Consider the following 18,458-nt stretch of genomic DNA (forward strand, 5'->3'; position numbering starts at 1 on the left):
CTGAAGGATCTAGTTAAAGAGAAGGCCTCACTAGTATCAACAGCAACCATTTTCCAGCTTCAGATTATTCTTAACCCTCTCCTAGAAGAAAGAAAAATGATACTGTCTTGGTTTAGACAGGCAAATTGTCTGAAAACATTCAGTCCAACTGCAATTTGGGGATTATAACACTCACTTTGCCCCGTTAACTACTGCTTCCTTGACGACCTCTCCTCCCCCAGCCTTCACTATTCAGCTGCACTCCAGCCGCGGCTAGCAGAAAGCCACGTTTGATGTTTTCTGAGTAGGGTGAGCGGCTTTTCTCAGCAGAGATGCCAACAGGGAAGCCAAGCTTTTTTTACGCAAAGACTGAAGTATTTCAGTAGCATGTAGCTGCTTCCCAGGAGCCTCTCTGAAAGGACCAGGGGGTTTGCTGCACACACGTAAGTGGTTAAACTTTCCTTATCCTTGAAAAAGATCTTTCTTGAATCATTTTTTGTTATTGTTTTGAGATCTTTGAGGTCTTCAACAGGGCAGTTGTGTTGTGCATTGCTGCTGTCAGAGAGTACAAAGGATGCGGTGGAAATCACCGTGCCTAATAGCACAGCTCTCAGCATTTCCTCCTCCAGGACAAAACCAGGGTTGCCCCAGGTTTGACAGCAGCAGTGTCATACCCTGTTCTTGGATGTGTTTAACCAAACGGGCTGCATGCGACCAGCTATCTAGGTGTGAATCCATGGGATGGCCATTGAAGGACAAACTGATATCTGTAGAGCACTTTCTGGTTCTGTGTTTCGGTGGAAGCCATTGTGAGAGCAAAGGTGAAGAGCACTACCCGTGAAAGCCATTTACTAAGTGGCCTTCCCGTGACAGATGGGGCTTCTTTGGCAGAAAACCCTTCTCTGGACTGGGGGACGGCTTCTGTTCAGAGCATTTCTTCCTCTTGTATCAGTAAATGACCCAAGCAATCTAAAACGTTTATGTAGCTTTAACCGAGCAATTGAATGTCTTGGAAACAATGCTGCAGTCTTTATCTTTTCAGTTAACCAGTTAAAGGGCATTTGGTACAGAAGTGGCAGCAGGTTATTGCTTCCTGTTTACCTTGGTAGTCTCAGAGACAGTTGCTGTTAATTTGTGCTTGTGAGTGATACAGTGATCAGTGTTGCTTGATTGTTTGGCCAGATGTGTTTTATTAGGTCCAATGTTCACATTTGCCAGTTGGCTCCTTTTTAACACGGGGACATGTTAACTTACAACATAGTCAAGTCTGACAAATTTGAACCAGCCAAATAAGTGAGTAATATTTCAAGCTGTCAAAATGGGTGAATACTGATTAACTGACACACTCCAAAAGCTCTCACCAATATCCGTGCTCCAGTGGAAAACGTTTACGAAGCATAATACTTGTTAGAAAGTCTTTGGTGCTTTGACTAAACTTTAATGACTCTGACCCTAATGGAGAGGTTTTAATGTGCCTCTCTTGAGCTATTCCTTAGCCTCCTATCTTTTATCTTTAGCAAAAGCTTCCATAGAGGCTAAAAGTACTCTTGTAAGCTGCATTCTGCTGTCCTTTGTGATTTAAACTTCAGCCCCTTTCTCATTAGCATGCTTTGAAAAGAAGGCTGAGGAAGCGGAGGGGGAGGGAGGGGAAGGGAAGAGTTGGAGATAGGAAACAATGACAATATTTTGGCTCTCAGTACTAGGGGCGGCCAATGTTTGGGAATTAGACTATGACCAGCAAGTATTTGGCGTAGCAGATGGTGGTGTAGATGTGATATAGCAGAGAACTAAATTATATTAAGAGACAGAAGAGGCTTGGTCCATAGAACTAGGTATTTGCTGAACATTTTGGCTGCTTGCATCCAGATGCATTTCTGATTTCATTTGGTGGCATACAGCAACAGCAGCCGGAAAAGATCTCACTGGCCATGTGGGGTCTGGATGTATCTCACAGAATGCTAAATGCTTTCAGCTTCCACTGCAAATCAAGGGAACTCAGGTCCTTGTAGTATCAGCTCCTTAAGAGTGCTTAGTTCTCTGTTAGAAAGAATCATAGCAATCCTATCTTTAGCGATTTGTTAAAAGTTTCCTTTGTTTCCGGGGAAGGAGCTATGGAAAGGACCGAGTAATGGCATGCAAAGAAGTTTCCCTTAACTGCATCATAATGTGACAGCAGCACTATTTCATTAGCCTCTTTAATTTTGTTTGAGAGACTTTCTTTCCCAGCTCTTAAAATGAAAAGTAACTTGTCTTTATTTCACGTAACTCTCTTGAGAAATTTCGAACCAGTTGAGCCAAACTGAATTTTGAATGGTTTTTTGTTTTGGTTTTTTGTTGTTGTTGTTGTTGTTGTTTTTTTTTCTTTTTTTTCTTTTTTTTTTTTCCCTAATGTGAACTTCTCCAGCAGGAACACATTTGAGGTCCGAAAGCAAGTTTTACTCATGGGATGAGCCAAATTCGTGTCTAAACTCTCCAGAAGGACTCTACTGCTCAATTTTTTTTCATATATGAATTTGTAATTTTATTGGAATGCTTGCAGACTTTCCAAACAATTATTCCAAATGTTTGCTTTCTGTCCCATAAATCATGGTACATTTGTTTAATTCTATCATACTTACTGAAATAACTTGCTTCCTTTTTTTTTTTTTCCTTCCTATTTTTCCCCTCACATTTTATTCCTAATGCAGTCTATGCATGGTAAAAGTTTGTGAAGTACAGTGTAATTATACTCACTTGTTGTTTTCTTAATGACTCTGTCATTCTTTATGGTTTAATTCCATTGCTGATTAATGTGCATATTATTAGTAGAATGTAAACCAAAGTATAGAGCAGCCTACAGAAATGCCATTTTTGCATATGTTAGCCAAATTAACTGAAAATATTTTAAGTTAGTGTGGTGACTGTATGCTGAACAGCTGAACTTTAATATACATTAGAGAGAGGATTTTACAACCTCCTTGCCCACCATTCCAAATATAATAAAAGTGTCTCTTAGCATCATTTCAATGGTCACACTGGTGCTTTATCAAAAGCAATAGAAAGATGGTTCCAGAGAGCCCTAACATTTACATTTCGCGAGGCCAGCAAGTGTCACCCCATGCTCTGGGAGCTTGTGGTGTGCTCGGCCATCACCTCCCTTCCATACAGTTTGAGTCTTTTGTTCAGACCATTACGTGGTGACATCCTCTTTGCAGCCATCTGTGTACACAATCTGATGCTCTCCGAGTTTAGTCCACCAGCAGTCAGACTCCTGGACGAGAGGCTGAAAGCATGAACACAGACTTTGATCGTGACAGAACAAGAAATTGGCTGCAAAACCAACAAACAGTATTGCTTTAATTGTCAAAGTGGAGCATTTCGCTGGCTGACGCATTCTTTCGTTAGACAAATGCATGCTGCCCTCTAGTGCTGTTGCTGCCAGCTGCTGGCTGGGGCCGCTGCTGGTCCTCTGTAGTTGCCGTCAGCAGGGAGCGATGGAGCTGCTCCGACACAGCTTGAAAGACGAGGGGATATTTAGCAGTCGGTTGGTATTGGGTCCTTGCAGTTATTTGGTCAGCCTTTAGTCTACTGCTTTTATTTAGACTAAGTATAAGCGAATGGGCTCTATGAGGAAATGTTAAAAAGACTAAAAGAACTGTTAACCCACCTGTCTTTTTCTCCATCTCCCTCAAGAGTGGAATTCTCTATATATAATTTTAAGTATGATTTCACCTGTTATATCGAGTGTGCTTGTAAGATATTTCCTGTGTATTTGGGTTTCTTTAAAATTGCATATACAATTTATGTGCCTGAAAATTTAGAAACATCTTCTTAAAAATTTCAGCACATTCAGTAAGAAATATTTTGTTGTAAAGCCCGCATTAAGTCAATCCCTGTCACTATCTCAGAGAGCGAGCATAGTAAGGACAGAGAAAAAAACAAACAACAAAACCCAAGAAAAACATTCACATTTTACATTTTACATTTGGTACTTCTTGCTTCATTTTCTTCAGAGTGAGACACCCTCCACCCACCCCCAGCATATTTCTCTGATGATGGTTACAATAAGCATGGAAAGCTTCCAAAGAAATCCCAAGTGTGGGACCTTAAAGTGTAACAATGATACCCAGAGGAGTATGGGACTGGTTAATGATTTAAAGTAATATGCCCTAAATGCTCCTATTTTAGCCAACAGTAAAGATTCTGTAGACAGCACATGGCCAGATCAAAGCTGATCATGTCAGTGTCATTCAAGGAGGGACAGATACCCTCCTTTTCCCCCTTTTCTTCCCCCTACCCTTTTTTAAACAAAGTATGACATCTGAGGAACAGTGTGTTGATTGTTCCACTGCCAGGATACGCATAATGGAAACATTAGCTCCAAGATAACTTTTAATCTGTCAGCCTAATGGCTCCTTAATGTGTAGAGGGCTTTAAATGTATGTCAGCCAGGGCTGTATAAAGTAATATAGTTTGTGGCCTGAATGGATCTAGATGACTCTGCACCATGACACAATATGGTTTATTATTAAGTATCAGCTCATCAGCTTATTCCCACGGACTTGGACAAGCTTCTCAATTTTCCAGTAACAGATTATGTGAGAAAAAGCTTGCAGTGCATTTTTTTTCTTTTCTCTTTTTTCTTTTACTCCCTCCCATCTTCCAAATTACAAGTTTCATCCCAGCTGCTTTGAGAGCCCTGAAGTGTATTTACAGCAGGCTGCACTTTATCACACATCAGCTTGACTGCTAGTTTACACTGAACATTTATGCAGCTCCCTTGGCCTGGGATGCAAACTTCACATCTTTGTATTCCTATCACCTTCACTGCAAATTTTTCCAACATCCTCTCCCTGTTGACTGCTTTCCCTCCCAACCCCCTACTCTCACTTCTCCACACACTCCTCCTTCTCCCACCTTCCAACAGGCCAGTGAGACTTGACATGTCGCAGCACTTGTCTGTGCAGGATACTTGCAGTAATTCAGAGTCTTAGTTTCCCTGCTCTGATTCTTCTCAGCTCTAAAATAGGTGTGTAATTCCAACACCACTGCCACAGAGTGGATGTAGATTTAATTTTGTGCTGTTCAGTAATTTCATTCAGTCTGAGGGACCACTTCATGCTCTGTGTGTCCAGAGGAAAATATCATCATTTTTTTGAATCCCTGCACAGGGAGCAGAGCAAAGAGGTAATTCATCTCCCTGAATGCAAAGGCTACCTTTCTTTTTGCAGTGCTACCCACAAAGGGAGGGTGATGATCAGGGCAAGTTGCTTTTTCCATCAGGGGAACTTATAGAGAGGTACACACTTCCCATTAGGTGCTCACAAACATATAGGTCAAAATAGGCAAGACAAAAGAAATGGATACAGGATAGTGACACAGACATGGAGAGAGACGTGACTGTAGAAGATGCCCACTGTACTCATCTCTCCTTCAAAATTCTTATAATGGGGAAATAGACCAGCGGGAATTTCCATAGAAAAGGATGAGAATGGAAAGGAGGGGTTTCAGAGTGTGAGGGCCTTGGGAAATTGGCTGTCAGGGGGGCTGAGCATACTGACAGGAGAGTGGGAATTTGTGTTCTGTCACCACTGGAGTGACCCTTCATGTGTGCGCCTATTGCTAGAAATGGCTGAAAGGGGGTTAGCCTGCATGAGGACTGGACATGTCTCAGTCTCTTGCAGCTGTAGCGCAACCAAAGTATTTTTGTTTCTTTGTTGGCTGTATGAGCCTCTTCCTATTGTTCCCACTGCACTGGTTTAAGGAGTCTTGACCTTTTGCCTTGAATCCCACATGTAGTCAGGCATTCTGGGAGCTGCAGCCACAACAAGCAGGTTGAATGGTAGTGGGCATAGATTCCTCCATGTTGACACTAACAGCTGCAGCTCTTCTGTTCGTCTGGATCATGTTGCATTTTTTAGCTTGAACTCTTCCATACTGACAGTGATTTGTTTGCTGCGTGGCACTGGGTTTTATGTTGGCAGGACATGGTGAAAGCTCAAGTAGATCTCTTGGAGTTACATACTTTGCTGCTCCAAGAACGCTTAGTGACTTAGATGGTCCCTTACACTTATCTTCCAGCTGATCTCTGGTTCCTGTGTCAGAAACTTTACAGGCTGGAGCATATTCAGTGGAAACAATTGTTCCGTTTCACCAAAAGCAAGTGTGAAGAACAAGAAGTCCATCTATAACTCATGCCATTTCTGTCCTTCATTAAGTTTATCATTATAAAATTGTAACTAAATTCATAATGGGTCACAAAACCCTCAAATGCATTCTTTTCTGCTTTTGGCTTTAACAGTTCACAAAAGGTAAATGATTTATTGTTCCTAATTCCTCATACTATTGTTCTTGTTTCTACATACCTACAAAAACAACTGGAAGGCCTGACAACAAATAAATGAATGCCTAGAATGTTTAAAATTTAAAGCAAGTGAATGACCTTTGAAGATTGAGTGACTTGGAAAAGCATTCAGTGTTTTTGAGAAAAATGAATGAAGTTCATTTTTTGCATTTGTAAAGTATCTCCCTTGTGTTACAGCCACAAGACTCAGTAAAACTAAAAGCTCACTGTTTGGGCCCATGTCAACTTTCTGTTTATTCTCTATTTTTCTATCACTATCACTGTTGGGTAGTTAGCATCTTCCCTTCCTATCACATTCTCCTCAAGTCCAACCTTGTGTTCTGTGAAGCTTTTCATGAATCTGTACTGCGCAAATATTGGGCTGATTTGCCTGAGTTTCAGGCATTTTTAAAAAAGTTTTATTTTCTTGCTTTAAAATAGTTAGATGGACCATTTCAATTAGTTTGTGTCAGAAAATATTTCTTGAGGATAAAAAAGCAAGTATTTTGAAAATGTGTTTGAAAATACTTTGATGCTTTTTACGGCATTTAGTTGCTTTCATGTTCTTAATGATGATTATAGAATAAATAGCTCAGGTATAATTAGAATGATTTTTCATTTATCTTTTTTAAAAGCACAACACTAGAATGACTGTGAGAGTATATGCATAATGCTGATTTATCAGAACAAAATAGTCTATATGTTACCAAATATATGTTACTGAAAGTCTGAGACTATTAGTTTCCTAGTTTCTTGACAAACCCCAGTGCTTCACTTAATTTAAAATAAAAGAAATTATCAAGTAGATGTAAAGTTGTTAATATTCCATGAAGACAAAAAGAAAAAATCTTGAAGTCCTGAGCAAAAGGATTTTTTTTTTGTTTCAAAACAGCTTCACTTATACCTTTAGATAAAGGGATTTTAGACTTGGAAATTACTACAACTGATTTGCCTAAATCAGTAGCATTGTAGATGTGAAATTATTTGTAGATAAGTATTTATTCTCCTCTGAATGTTGTAGGTAGGGAATTATTTCCTGTGAAGGAAGTTCGTATTAATATTTAAGGGAATTTTGCAACTTCTGTTCATTAATTGTAGAAAATGCCAAAGTGCTTGTGGGGAAAAAAAAAAAAAAAAAAAAAAAAAAAAAGATAATGGTATTGGTATTTCATCCTGAAGGGTCTCAAAACAATTTCCAGATTGGTAGTATAACTACAGTGAAATGCACCCAGCTTCTTGGTGGAACATGGCAGCTGTTTAATAGCCCATAGCAAAACTATACAACAGCAGGCTGTGGAAAAAGAGATGAATATGGATCAAATACAAATTGGCAGTGGAGGATTTAGGTACTGTACTCAAATTAAACTTAGGCAAAGTGAAATCCCATTAGAATATTGAGTCTATGTGTGAACAATCTTCGCACTCTGTCTGACCACAGTGGGCTAACCGCAGGTTAATCTACATGATAGGTAGGCAAGGGACTGTATGCTGAAATGCATTACCTGCTGTATGCTGTAAACCAGTGTGTTTGGCAAACAATTTAAATTGTGAGTACTTTGTTGTTCGCAGTTGCAGAAGGGTTTGTTAAAAACATTTGATGTTAAAATGGGTGCCTGAGGGGCATCTTGAGCAGATGTGACGATAGTTTTGAGTGGGAGAAGCTGAGGTTTTGACTTGACTGTTTAGTTTTAGCCATTGCTTTTTAAAGAAAGATGAATGCTGTCAGAGAAGGCTGTGCTGCTAGCAGATGCCCCTCACAATGATGATAGAAAGGTGTTTCAAATAGATGCAGAGCAGTTATTTATTAGACAAAAAAAGTGTGACCTAAGAGAGACCATGAGATACTACCAGATAACATTTCCCTTAGGCTTATGTTGGCTTGAGCTGAATTTGGACCAATAGCTGAGGCTGTCTTATCTATAAATCTAGTGCATCTCACTGCAAATTCTTTTTACTATTTTCTACATAATACATGAAGATCTACAAACTTTTCTTACTCTGGGAAAGTGTCCGGAGACCCAATTGCACTATAGCTCTCTGAAACACGTGCCCAATTTAAAAGGAGCAAACATGACTTGAACAATTTCTCATGCGCTTTAGTATGCATGTATGTATTTATTTATTTATTTGGATAATTGGGTTTTCCCTCAGCTAGGGAAAAGCTGGTGTTGCTGACATTACAATGTGTTTGTGAAGAAAGACTGATACCAAAACACATGCAAGCAACTGCAAGGTCATTACTTACCAGCATAATTAGAACATCCATTCTGAAAAGGAAAAACATTTAAAAGATAAAGAGTGAATTAAAAAATGATTTTTTCCAATGCATTTTTTTCATAATTATAGTTTTAACAGCTTGTGGTGATGGTAGAAGCAGCTACTTAAGAAAAATTAGAAGCCTCATTTGGGGGAAGATGATCCCTCAAGAGACCTTGTGTTGTCATTTCTCAAGAACCGTGAGCAGAAACCTCATTCGGGATGCTGTATGTTGTTTTGATGCATCGGAGGTGTACTTTGCTTATTATGGCCAATGCTGGATATTTTAATTAAAAAAACAACACAAAAGTCATGGATTTATTGTTTTCCCCCTTGTCCCTCCCCCTGTCTGTGTGCAAAATCTCAAGTGTGCTCACGCCCCTGAACTGGAAGAAGAGAGTAGAATTGCAGATGGGCAGGATGGCAAACTGCAGAATGCTGAAATTCATGAATGACTTATCTTAGCATCAGACTCCTTACTGCAGCTTTTTGTAGTTCTTGGTTTTCTGCAGATGTCGAAGGGAGGTTGGAGAAGGAGAGAGAAAACAAAACAAAACCCAAGCAGTCACTGCATTTAATTTATGAGCCAGGTTATTGTTTTACAAATAACCTTTATGATAAATAGAGTTTCATGGCAACACTTTCAACTATGCTTTTATCAAGACTCTCTGAGCAGTGTGTGTGTAATATGCCTGGCAATTGAATCACAGCTGTATGCCTTGGTAGGGAATCTCTGTGGAGACAACACTTCCTTAATTTAAACAATTGTAGGCTGCAGGAGTTCAAAAATTTCAGCTGACTTTAACTGTCACTAGCCCAAGCACCTTTATCCCCAGGCGAGCAGCAGCAGCTGGATTTCATTTCCTGCTGCCAGACTGTCCGACATCTTTGCTGAACATCCCAGGAACCGAGCGTCTTTACTTTGAGGATTTTATTCAAGGTGACAGCTCCTCACACTTTAGCGTTCAGATCACCTCAAGTAGCTGAGATATCAGTGAAAATGAGAGCACTTCTCCAGCAAGCTCCAAATTTAGATTGACTGAGGTTATCCTTAGGCCTCTAGACCCAACCTCCATGACAGAACAGGCCTGCCAGTAACTTTAAAACTACACTGGAGTTTGTAATGATATCTGGGGAGAAATATTCTGCTGGAGCAGAGGAGAATACTATAAGCGATAGGAAATGATGTCAGATTTAGTTAGGGCTGAAGACAGCGCAGGAATATACTTGGCATAATATGGCACTGGTATCTCTGTCAGCATCTCTGTTTTCTGTCACCGCACACAATTCGGGGCCTGTCTGTAGTCCTGACAGTGTCTTTTCAGATCAGGTTATTGCCAACTCGGAGACTCGCTCAGTGCAGCACCATACAGCCCCCTTTGTTTGAAGTCTGCCCTTTTGTCATTAATGCACTTGATGTCTATTTAAATCTGACGGTGAATGCAGTATCTGTTTTCCTGTCAAGAGATCATTGACAATATTAATACCTCATGTCCTTGCCTCATTTTCTAAGCGCTGACACCTAGCTACAGTCTCCAGCATTCATCAAACAGCTCTCTCTCACCAGCATCTCTATAAACAGTCTTGCTTCCAGTCCTCAAGAAATGCGGCAGACCTCAAACAACACTTCTATCAATGCCAGGGAAAAAGCAGTCTGAATAATACCATTAATAAACTGTTCATATCCTTTACATTTAGAGCTCCAAATGGCCTTGTTACCAACATAATGCCTGCTGCAGTTTGACTTGGAATACCATCTGTTTAGGGGAAAATATTTGCTTTTTGCTAGATGCTTGTTTAGGAATGAAAACATCATGCTTTACATGTGGAAACTGTTTTACTATTGAAATGATGGAAATTGAAATTATGAAAGCTCTGTGGAGAAAAGGGAGTGGGATCAGGCTCTGCACCATATTGTCTCCACTTCTGCTTTCCTGAAATGTGTTTTTCACAATGAGTGACAGGACAATCAATTTTTTTTTTTTTCCCTGTAAGAATGTGTTACTGTCCTGTCTTAGAAGGAAAGAAGAGAATGGGTTACATGGCCACAGCCCATGCCTTTCAAGACTTTAGGTTATTATCTGGTGCATGTTACACTGGAGAAATAGATGCAGAATATAAAAACTTGCATACTTCATTGATACTGGAGGTGGCTACAATACCTGCTGTGTGAGTTGTGGAAAGCCAGAACTACAGGGGGTAGAGGGTCAGCTCCTCCCCTATCTTTACCCTTTACGTATGGCAGTGACTGTCTCCTTTTGGCGAGGTTATGTGTGCCCTTATGGGGATGAGCTAGGTACGTCAGTACTTGCTGTGCTAGACATTCCCAAGATAGAGGAGACTCTTTCACCTTACTTCTGTGTGTGAGAGGTGACTTTAATTTGACTGTATGTGCCTGGGGGAACAAAGAATAACTCTGCTAGTAAAATTTAGCATCTTTGAGGATGTTCACAGGTGGGATGTGACTGTGAACTTACGCTTTTGCATACCACTTAGTACCACCAGAGGGGATGCTTTTGAATAAAGTCGTGAGATCTGCAGGTATGTATGTCTCACTCACAGCAGTTAAAGCTTCCTCAGGCATCTTACCTCCTGCATGCACAGAGAATAATGTGCCTACTCTCCCAAAAGCAGTGTTCTGACTGATTTTTGAAAGCATTCTCCATGTGCACAGATATTTAGCATAGTTAACTATTGGAATTGTTTATTATTCACTGGGAAAACCATTTAAACATAGAGTATGGAGACTGCAGAAAGTACAAAATGTGAGTCCAATCCATGTTCTCTGTTTTTCAAAACCTGCAGAGGGTTACAGTGATTTAAAATACAATGTATGATGTACCAACGTGATTCAATTTTTGAAGACATTTGTGGGTATTTGTTGAACAGGATAGCTCACACAGGTATCTGAACATATGTTTTCCCTGTGGGTTACACGCTGCTGATTGAAGTGGTAATAGTGGATATTTCCAATGAACAAACTTTCTTTTACAAGACAAGAGAACCATTCTCTTCCCTCTTTCAAATTTTTCAGTTGTTTTTGTGCTTCTGCATCACTTTCCTAATTGTAATTTCCACCACTTTCCTAATTACAATTCATTTCCTCTTTCCTGTAGGCATCTTGGGAAAATGTCGCTACATTTACTATGGAAAACATTCCGAAGGCAACAGATTCATCCGAGACGACCAGCTATAAAACACTGCATTCTTTCATGCCACTTCAGTCCCTCCACACGAGAAGCACAAATTGAATCTAAATTTTAAGCCTGTAACTAAAGTCCTCTAGTGCCTTCTGCTGACTTTGCCAGGCCTGTCAAGATCATCCTTCCATCTCAGTCTGAGTAGTCACATAGAGATTGACATGATTGCCTTTAAGCAGGTCCCATCCACCAGCGTGACAGACAGCTGTGGCAGAGCACCCAGCCTGACAGGAGGAGTGCATGATGGATTGCCCGGTCCAGCTGCTGCACGCAGGAGAGCCGGGGTCACACCTGGGCCTTCACTGAGCATGCTCCATAGGCTGGCGCCACACAAAAGCAGCATGTTTATCTCCCCCTCGCCTGTTGAGTGAGAGTGCTGGTGATATCAAAGTGTTTATAAAAGAGTAGGGCTGTAATTTCAGATGAAAAAGCCCCTTATCTGCTCTTTTTTTTTTTTTTTTTTTCTTGTGAATTAAGTGCTTTTGTTTCTATCATCTCCTATATGCTCACACAAATCCTCTTCACAGGGTATTCTTGGTTTTTCCACAAATGAACCTGTATGGATTACTCTTTTTTTCAACATGAAAAGATATATCCAGAAAATATTTTATCAGTGAACAATCAATTTGTATTTTTGCTTATAAGGGAAGGAAAAAGATTTGAGCAGTTTTACAGACAAACAAAATTTTCTAGTTATTAAATAACATCTCGAATTTGTTTACCTTGATCTTCAGAAGAGGGGTCATTTTTAATACTGCAATAGTAGCATAGGTTCTCTCTGTAGTTGGAAAGGCACTCAATTATAATATTGACAGTGTATATTATTCCTGGTTTATTATGCAATATATATTTTAGTTGTGTAGAGAGTGCATTTAGAATTGAGCACTTAAATTTGGAAAGAAAAAAGGGCTTAAAAAGTGGGATGTAAAATAAAACTGCCACCAGATGGATATGATTACTCAGCAGGGAAAAATGTCAATAAAAGTAACTGGCGGAATTAACATAATTAACAGCTTTACTAATATGTTCTGGAGAAAAGTTCAGTTTAATCCCATTTGGAGTCTACATAAGAAAGGCTACTGTGAAGTTTTCAGTGAAAAACCAACAATGCATAGCCTATTTCTTGATTCTCTGAGAAACAGATTGAGATACTTGGAATCATGAACATCTTTCTGTGAAAAATGATCCTGATAATTAACAAATATATCATGTTCAGTGCTACTAGTTACAGTGTGATTGGCACAGGAATATGCAAAAATACTGTCCTCTGGACTGTTCACAATCCATGCATATTGTTCCTGGCTGAGTGTCACCACTCTCTGGCTGCGTTTGGCTTGTCTGTAATTAGATGGTGCTCTTAATTTACTTTCCTTAAGGATAAATGTTAATTTTTAGAAGTTGTCCACTGTTTTTGTGCGGAGAAGTGAACTGGATGTTTAAGCCAGTCACAAAATTTGATCTGTGTAAAATAGTGAGACTGATGGAGTGACAGAGGAAAGTTTGCTGCTGCTGAGGGTTTAAGGCCTTGCACAGTAACTGGAAGACTTCATTTACTCAAGAAGTCTGTAATAAATCAAGCAGATACTTAAAATCAGTGATGAACAATATAGAGTGATCTAGTTCATACCACTTGCTACACAAACTGGTGTTTGGAAAGTGGGCTTTGGTCACTTGTAATGAGTCTGCTAATGTCCTGCATAGTTACAATAGTTACAATGTCCTGCAAGTTATCCTAGGAGATACTAGAGAAAGGAAAACTACAGGCCCATTTTTTTTTCTTTTTTTTTTTTTTTTTCCCCCAGAAATAGTTCTTAAAAGTATTTATGGCGCTTGTCTTCTCTCTTGGCTACTGAAATAACAGCAGTTCTTGTTTGTTCATATTATATTGTTCTTTTTGAAGCCTACACGTGTTTTGGCCATGGCATATTATAAGCAGCAGGTTCTGAATACGGGTGTTTAGAATAACCTAATGTCACTTTCAGTCTGGTTGCATATATGTTCTTGTCTTTATAAAAGGCTTTAACCCTGCCTCAAACAATAAACAGCACTTGCAAACTGACCGTATGATTTTTCCATGTTTATTTTGCTTGTTTACTTTGCCTAATGTCAAAACTATTTGTATCATTTTCAGAAGTGTTTTCTTCCATGCAAAGCTTTGGAGGCAAAAAATATTTTTGGAATGAGAGATCTGATCACAGTGCCATCCATTTTCGTTTCTGTTTTGACTTAAGGGATTATATACCTATAGTTAAATATGATAAAGCCCTAATTACAACTTGCTTAAAAGGAATTCAAATTAAATGTCACTGATTATGGAAAATCAAAAGGATAAAAGGATTGAGCCCTGCATCCCTAAACCTCTAGGTGGGGACTGGGGGGGTAAATCCCCACCCGCTGTGAGGACAGAGCAGGTCCGAGACAGCCTCATGAGACTGAATGTGTACAAGTCTATAGGGCCGGATGGCGTGCATCCCAGGGTTCTGAAGGAGCTGGCTGAGGTGGTTGCCAAGCAGCTTTCCATCATATTTGAAAAGTTGTGGCTGTCAGATGAGGTCCCGGATGACTGGAGGAAGGGTCATGTCACTCCCATTTACAAGAAAGGGAGCAAGGAGGACCCCAGGAACTACAAGCTGGTGAGTCTCACCTCTGTGCCTGGGAAGATCATGGAACAGATCCTCCTGGATAACATGCTTGATCACATCAGGAATGGGCGTCTGATCCGAGAGAGCCAGCACAGCTTTACCAGGGGAAGGTCATGCTGACCTTCTGTGATGGAATGACGGCATCGGTGAACAAGGGAAAGGCGAGCAATGTCATTTACCTGGACTTGAACAAGACCTTTGACATGGTCCCCCACCACATCCTTATCTCCAAATTGGAGGGATGTGGATTTGATGGGTGGACCACTCGATGGATAAGAAACTGGTTGAAAGGCCGCAGACAGAGGGTAGTCATCAATGGCTCTATGTCCAGGTGGAGGCCGGTAATGAGCGGCATCCCCCAGGGGTCTGTCTTGGGCCCGGCATCTTTAACATCTTTATCAATGACATCTATGATGGAATCGAGTGCAACCTCAGCAAGTTTGATGATGATACCGAGCTGAATTGTGCAGTTGACACGGTAGAAGGAAGGGATGCCATTCAGAGGGACCTCGAGAGGCTAGAAAGGTGGGCCCGGCTGAACCCGATGAGGTTCAACATGGCAAAGTGCAGAGTTTTGCACTTGAGCCGGAGGAATCCCAGGCATCCGTACAGACTGGAAGGAGTGGTCCTTGAGAGCAGCCCTGTGGAGAAGGACCTGGGGGTCTTGACAGATGAACTCAACGTGAGTCAGCAGTGTGCCCTTGTGGCTCAGAAGGCAAATGGCATCCTGGGTTCCATCAAAAGAGGGGTGGCCAGCAGGGACAGGAAGGTGATTGTCCCCCTCTACTTTGCTCTTGTGAGGCCCCATCTGGAATACTGCATCCAAGTGTGGAGTCCCCAGTACAAAAAAGACAGGGAGCTGTTGGAGAGGGTTCAGAGGAGAGCCACGAAGGTGATCAGGGGACTGGAGCACCTCCCCTATGAAGACAGGCTGGGTTTGTTCAGCCTGGAGAAAAGAAGGCTGCGGAGTGACCTCATTGCAACATTTCAATACCTAAAGGGAGCCTACAAACAGGAGGGGAATCAACTCTTTGAAAGGGTTGATAACAGCAGGACAAGGGGAAATTGTTTTGATTTGAGGGAGGGGAAATTTAGGTTGGATGTCAGGTGGAAATTCTTTAGAGAGAGAGTGGTGAGGTTCTGGAACAGGCTGCCCAGAGAGCTTGTGGATGCCCCGTCCCTGGAGGTGTTCAAGGCCAGATTGGAGAGGGCCCTGGGCAGCCTGGTCTAGTATTAAATGTGGAGGTTGGTGGCCATGCCTGTGGCAGGGAGATTGGAGATTCGTGATCCTTGAGGTCCTTTCCAACCCTGTGATTCTGTGATTCTGTGATAATATATGAATAACAAATCAATGTTAGAATATTGTTTAAAATCAAGTATGCAGGTTTATTGCTTTTTATATAAACATCAATCTTTTTTAATATGTATAACATTTTCTTTTCAGATGTTTTTGCTTCTTCTGCACGATGTATTTAACCCACTGGTTTGGCTAAAGTGGGTTTAGCTGATGAAGATAATTGGGCACTAAGAAGAATTGAAGATGTCTTCAAACACCTGCCTCTTGAATGCTGAAGTGGAAGTCCATGAGAAAAACAACAAGGAAAACCCTGAAACAAACCTGCCTTTCCATACATGCAGTTAGCATTTGTAAAGCTCTTCAACCTTTTTTTTTTCCCATGTTTTCTGCTTTGTCAGAAGTTCCATGTGTTCTGTATAGATGGACTATGACGGAAGCTTGAGCAAAAGTCTGCCAGCTCTTAAGAACAGCACAGTTAGTAAATTGTATGCAGACACATGCAAGAGCACTCACAAAGAAAGGAAAAAAGGTAAAAATAAAATGTATGTTGTTATGGGAAGACTTTTAGCTTTAGTAGTCTATTCAACCTTTGCAATGGAGATAGAAGCTTTTGTATTTTCTGGACTTCTCTGAGTACAACTGCTATTAAGATAATTAAGGCAAAATACAGGTTTATTTGGTAGCATAATAACAAACATCTATTGTGCAAACTGTGCTTATGATGTTTTATTAGTGCTCCTTTCTTTAACACAATTACTTGTTTAGAAAACTCATTGAATTTCAGCAAAATGCACTGACTTTGTTGAGCCCTGCAAAGTTACTGTAACAGTGTGGTTTATTTGAGTCTGCAGTGTAACTTATATGATGTGGAAAGGAAGACTTTCCTTCACGTCATCCCATGTTTCAGCATTACCTGGCATCCAGAAGAGTACTTGGATTTAAGGAGGGGACACCTGTGTGAGAGGCAGCAGCACATGCAGGTGTCCTGCCAGCAATACTACCCTGGTGTGTCCTATTAAAAGGCAACCTTTGCATGCTCTTTTGTAATTGAGGTGTTTCTTAGAAAAGAACAACTTCTGTTCTTGCTATCCATTCCCAAATCTTTCTTAAAACTGTCTCTGTCCATAATTCCTACAGGTGACTTCACTGCAGGGAGCTGCAACCACAGCTTCCATGCTGGGATGTTGTCTCCTCTTTCTGAATTCTTTCTATTGGTCGGTTCCCATCTGTTGTTTCTTGTTGAGATTAAAGTTTTTTGCTGATGAAAGCATGTACGTGAGGACGCGACAAGTGGTAGCTTCAGCAGTGCTGGGGCACAGCACTGTTTCCTTTCTCCTCAGAGGAGCCTTCTCTCCAAGAAAAAGATGGCTAAGTGGCTGTAAATGGTAGCAAAATACAGTGTGCAGGAGTCATTCAGCATCTATGGCAGTCCAAAAAAGATGGCCACCTATACTGTGTAGGCTTTAAAGCTGTTATGTCTTGACAAGATGAGAGTCAGGATTATGATCCTGTACTCCTCCTCTGACCTAAGGGTGAGGTGGCAGCTACCACCACATTTCTGAGTATTCAGAGGAAAGAAAATGTGCTGTACAAACCAACCCTGAAGCCCCTTAGTTAACACCTCTTGGTATTGCTGTGGAAGCAGTTGCTGCCTTTGCGGCTCCTGGGTCCCAAAGTATCTTAGTGCTCTTATCTTGAAGCAAAAATGTTAACTTGTGCTTGACCAGCACTGCTAAACAAATAGTGTAGGTTCATCTTTACTGTCTTATTTGAGGTGAGCCTCCTGCCAACATCCCAGTATTTCTTTTTATTCCAATAAGAGGTGTATAGTGAAGGCTAGTGGGACAGATGGAGGGAAAATGACACAGAGAATTGTCTAAATCACTGGATATTGGTCTTCCTGTTTAACTCTGAAGAAAGAAGCAAATCTACCTGTGCTCACGACATTTATTTCTACAAATTACAGGGTTCACTTATTGCTGATAAGTATGTTAATTTTTTTTTCCTGTCAACTATATTCGCATCTTGGGAAAAGTTTACCTCCAGCAGAGCTTTGCTAGATGCAGCATTTGTGGTAAGGTTCTGAATGAGTGCATTTTGTATAGACTCAGACTGAGCCTCACCACTGTTGGCATATGTGGCATACGTGAAAGAAAGAGATTAATTTAAACTTTCCTGGAATATAGCTATTTGTAGGATCAGTCTGGGGAAACCACAATGACTCAGGTGATATCAAGTCAGGGTTCTTGCATGCTCTGCTAGCTGTTATCCTCTCTTTTTGTCCTGCCCTGTCTTTATGTCTGCCCCAGTTATCATGTCAGTGCTTCAGTGCTCTGCAAGCGATGACATGAAATAGCTAAGTGCTCCCATTTTGTTTTTCAGGTGAAATTTCTGCTTCTCTGTGATATAAATATTGAAATGCATAGTTTGCTTTTTATAGTGTCTTTACATATACACCTGGTAAACATTACCTCTCACTGCATAGTCTTCTTCTGGTACTTAGTTAAAATCTTTCTACTCCTTATAATAGGAATAAAACAAAATAAAATATGACTGTGAGAAAACAACCATATACTGCAGGACTGTGGCTGTGCTAACCAGTTCTATGACACAGACGGGCACTGCTATATACAAGCAGGTCTAAATCGCTTGAAGGGCCAAGCTGGCTTATGCCATCTTGTTTGGGACCTCTATTGAGTTAGCCTGTAACTGAGTAACTGATATGGCCTTTGATTCCTTATTCCACTCTGGCAGTACTAGGC

General features: G+C 40.7%; 1 protein-coding gene across 5 annotated transcripts in view; it reads left to right on the top strand.

Moving 5' to 3' along the window:
• Positions 1 to 13,802, top strand: part of LRMDA (leucine rich melanocyte differentiation associated) — a 631,888-nt gene extending 618,086 nt beyond the window's left edge. For all 5 annotated transcript variants that reach the window (XM_042818019.1, XM_042818021.1, XM_042818020.1 and 2 more), the window contains one exon: positions 11,674 to 13,802. In XM_042818019.1, coding sequence (XP_042673953.1) covers positions 11,674 to 11,753 — 80 coding nt within the window. In that variant the 3' untranslated portion in view covers positions 11,754 to 13,802. The remainder of the gene's footprint in view (positions 1 to 11,673) is intronic.
• The last annotated feature ends 4,656 nt before the right edge of the window (positions 13,803 to 18,458 follow it).

Source organism: Centrocercus urophasianus, unplaced genomic scaffold, assembly GCF_019232065.1.
Source record: "Centrocercus urophasianus isolate 14NV4802_14NV808 unplaced genomic scaffold, USGS_Curo_1.0 seq_17, whole genome shotgun sequence".
In the NCBI taxonomy this organism is placed as follows: Eukaryota; Metazoa; Chordata; class Aves; order Galliformes; family Phasianidae; genus Centrocercus; species Centrocercus urophasianus.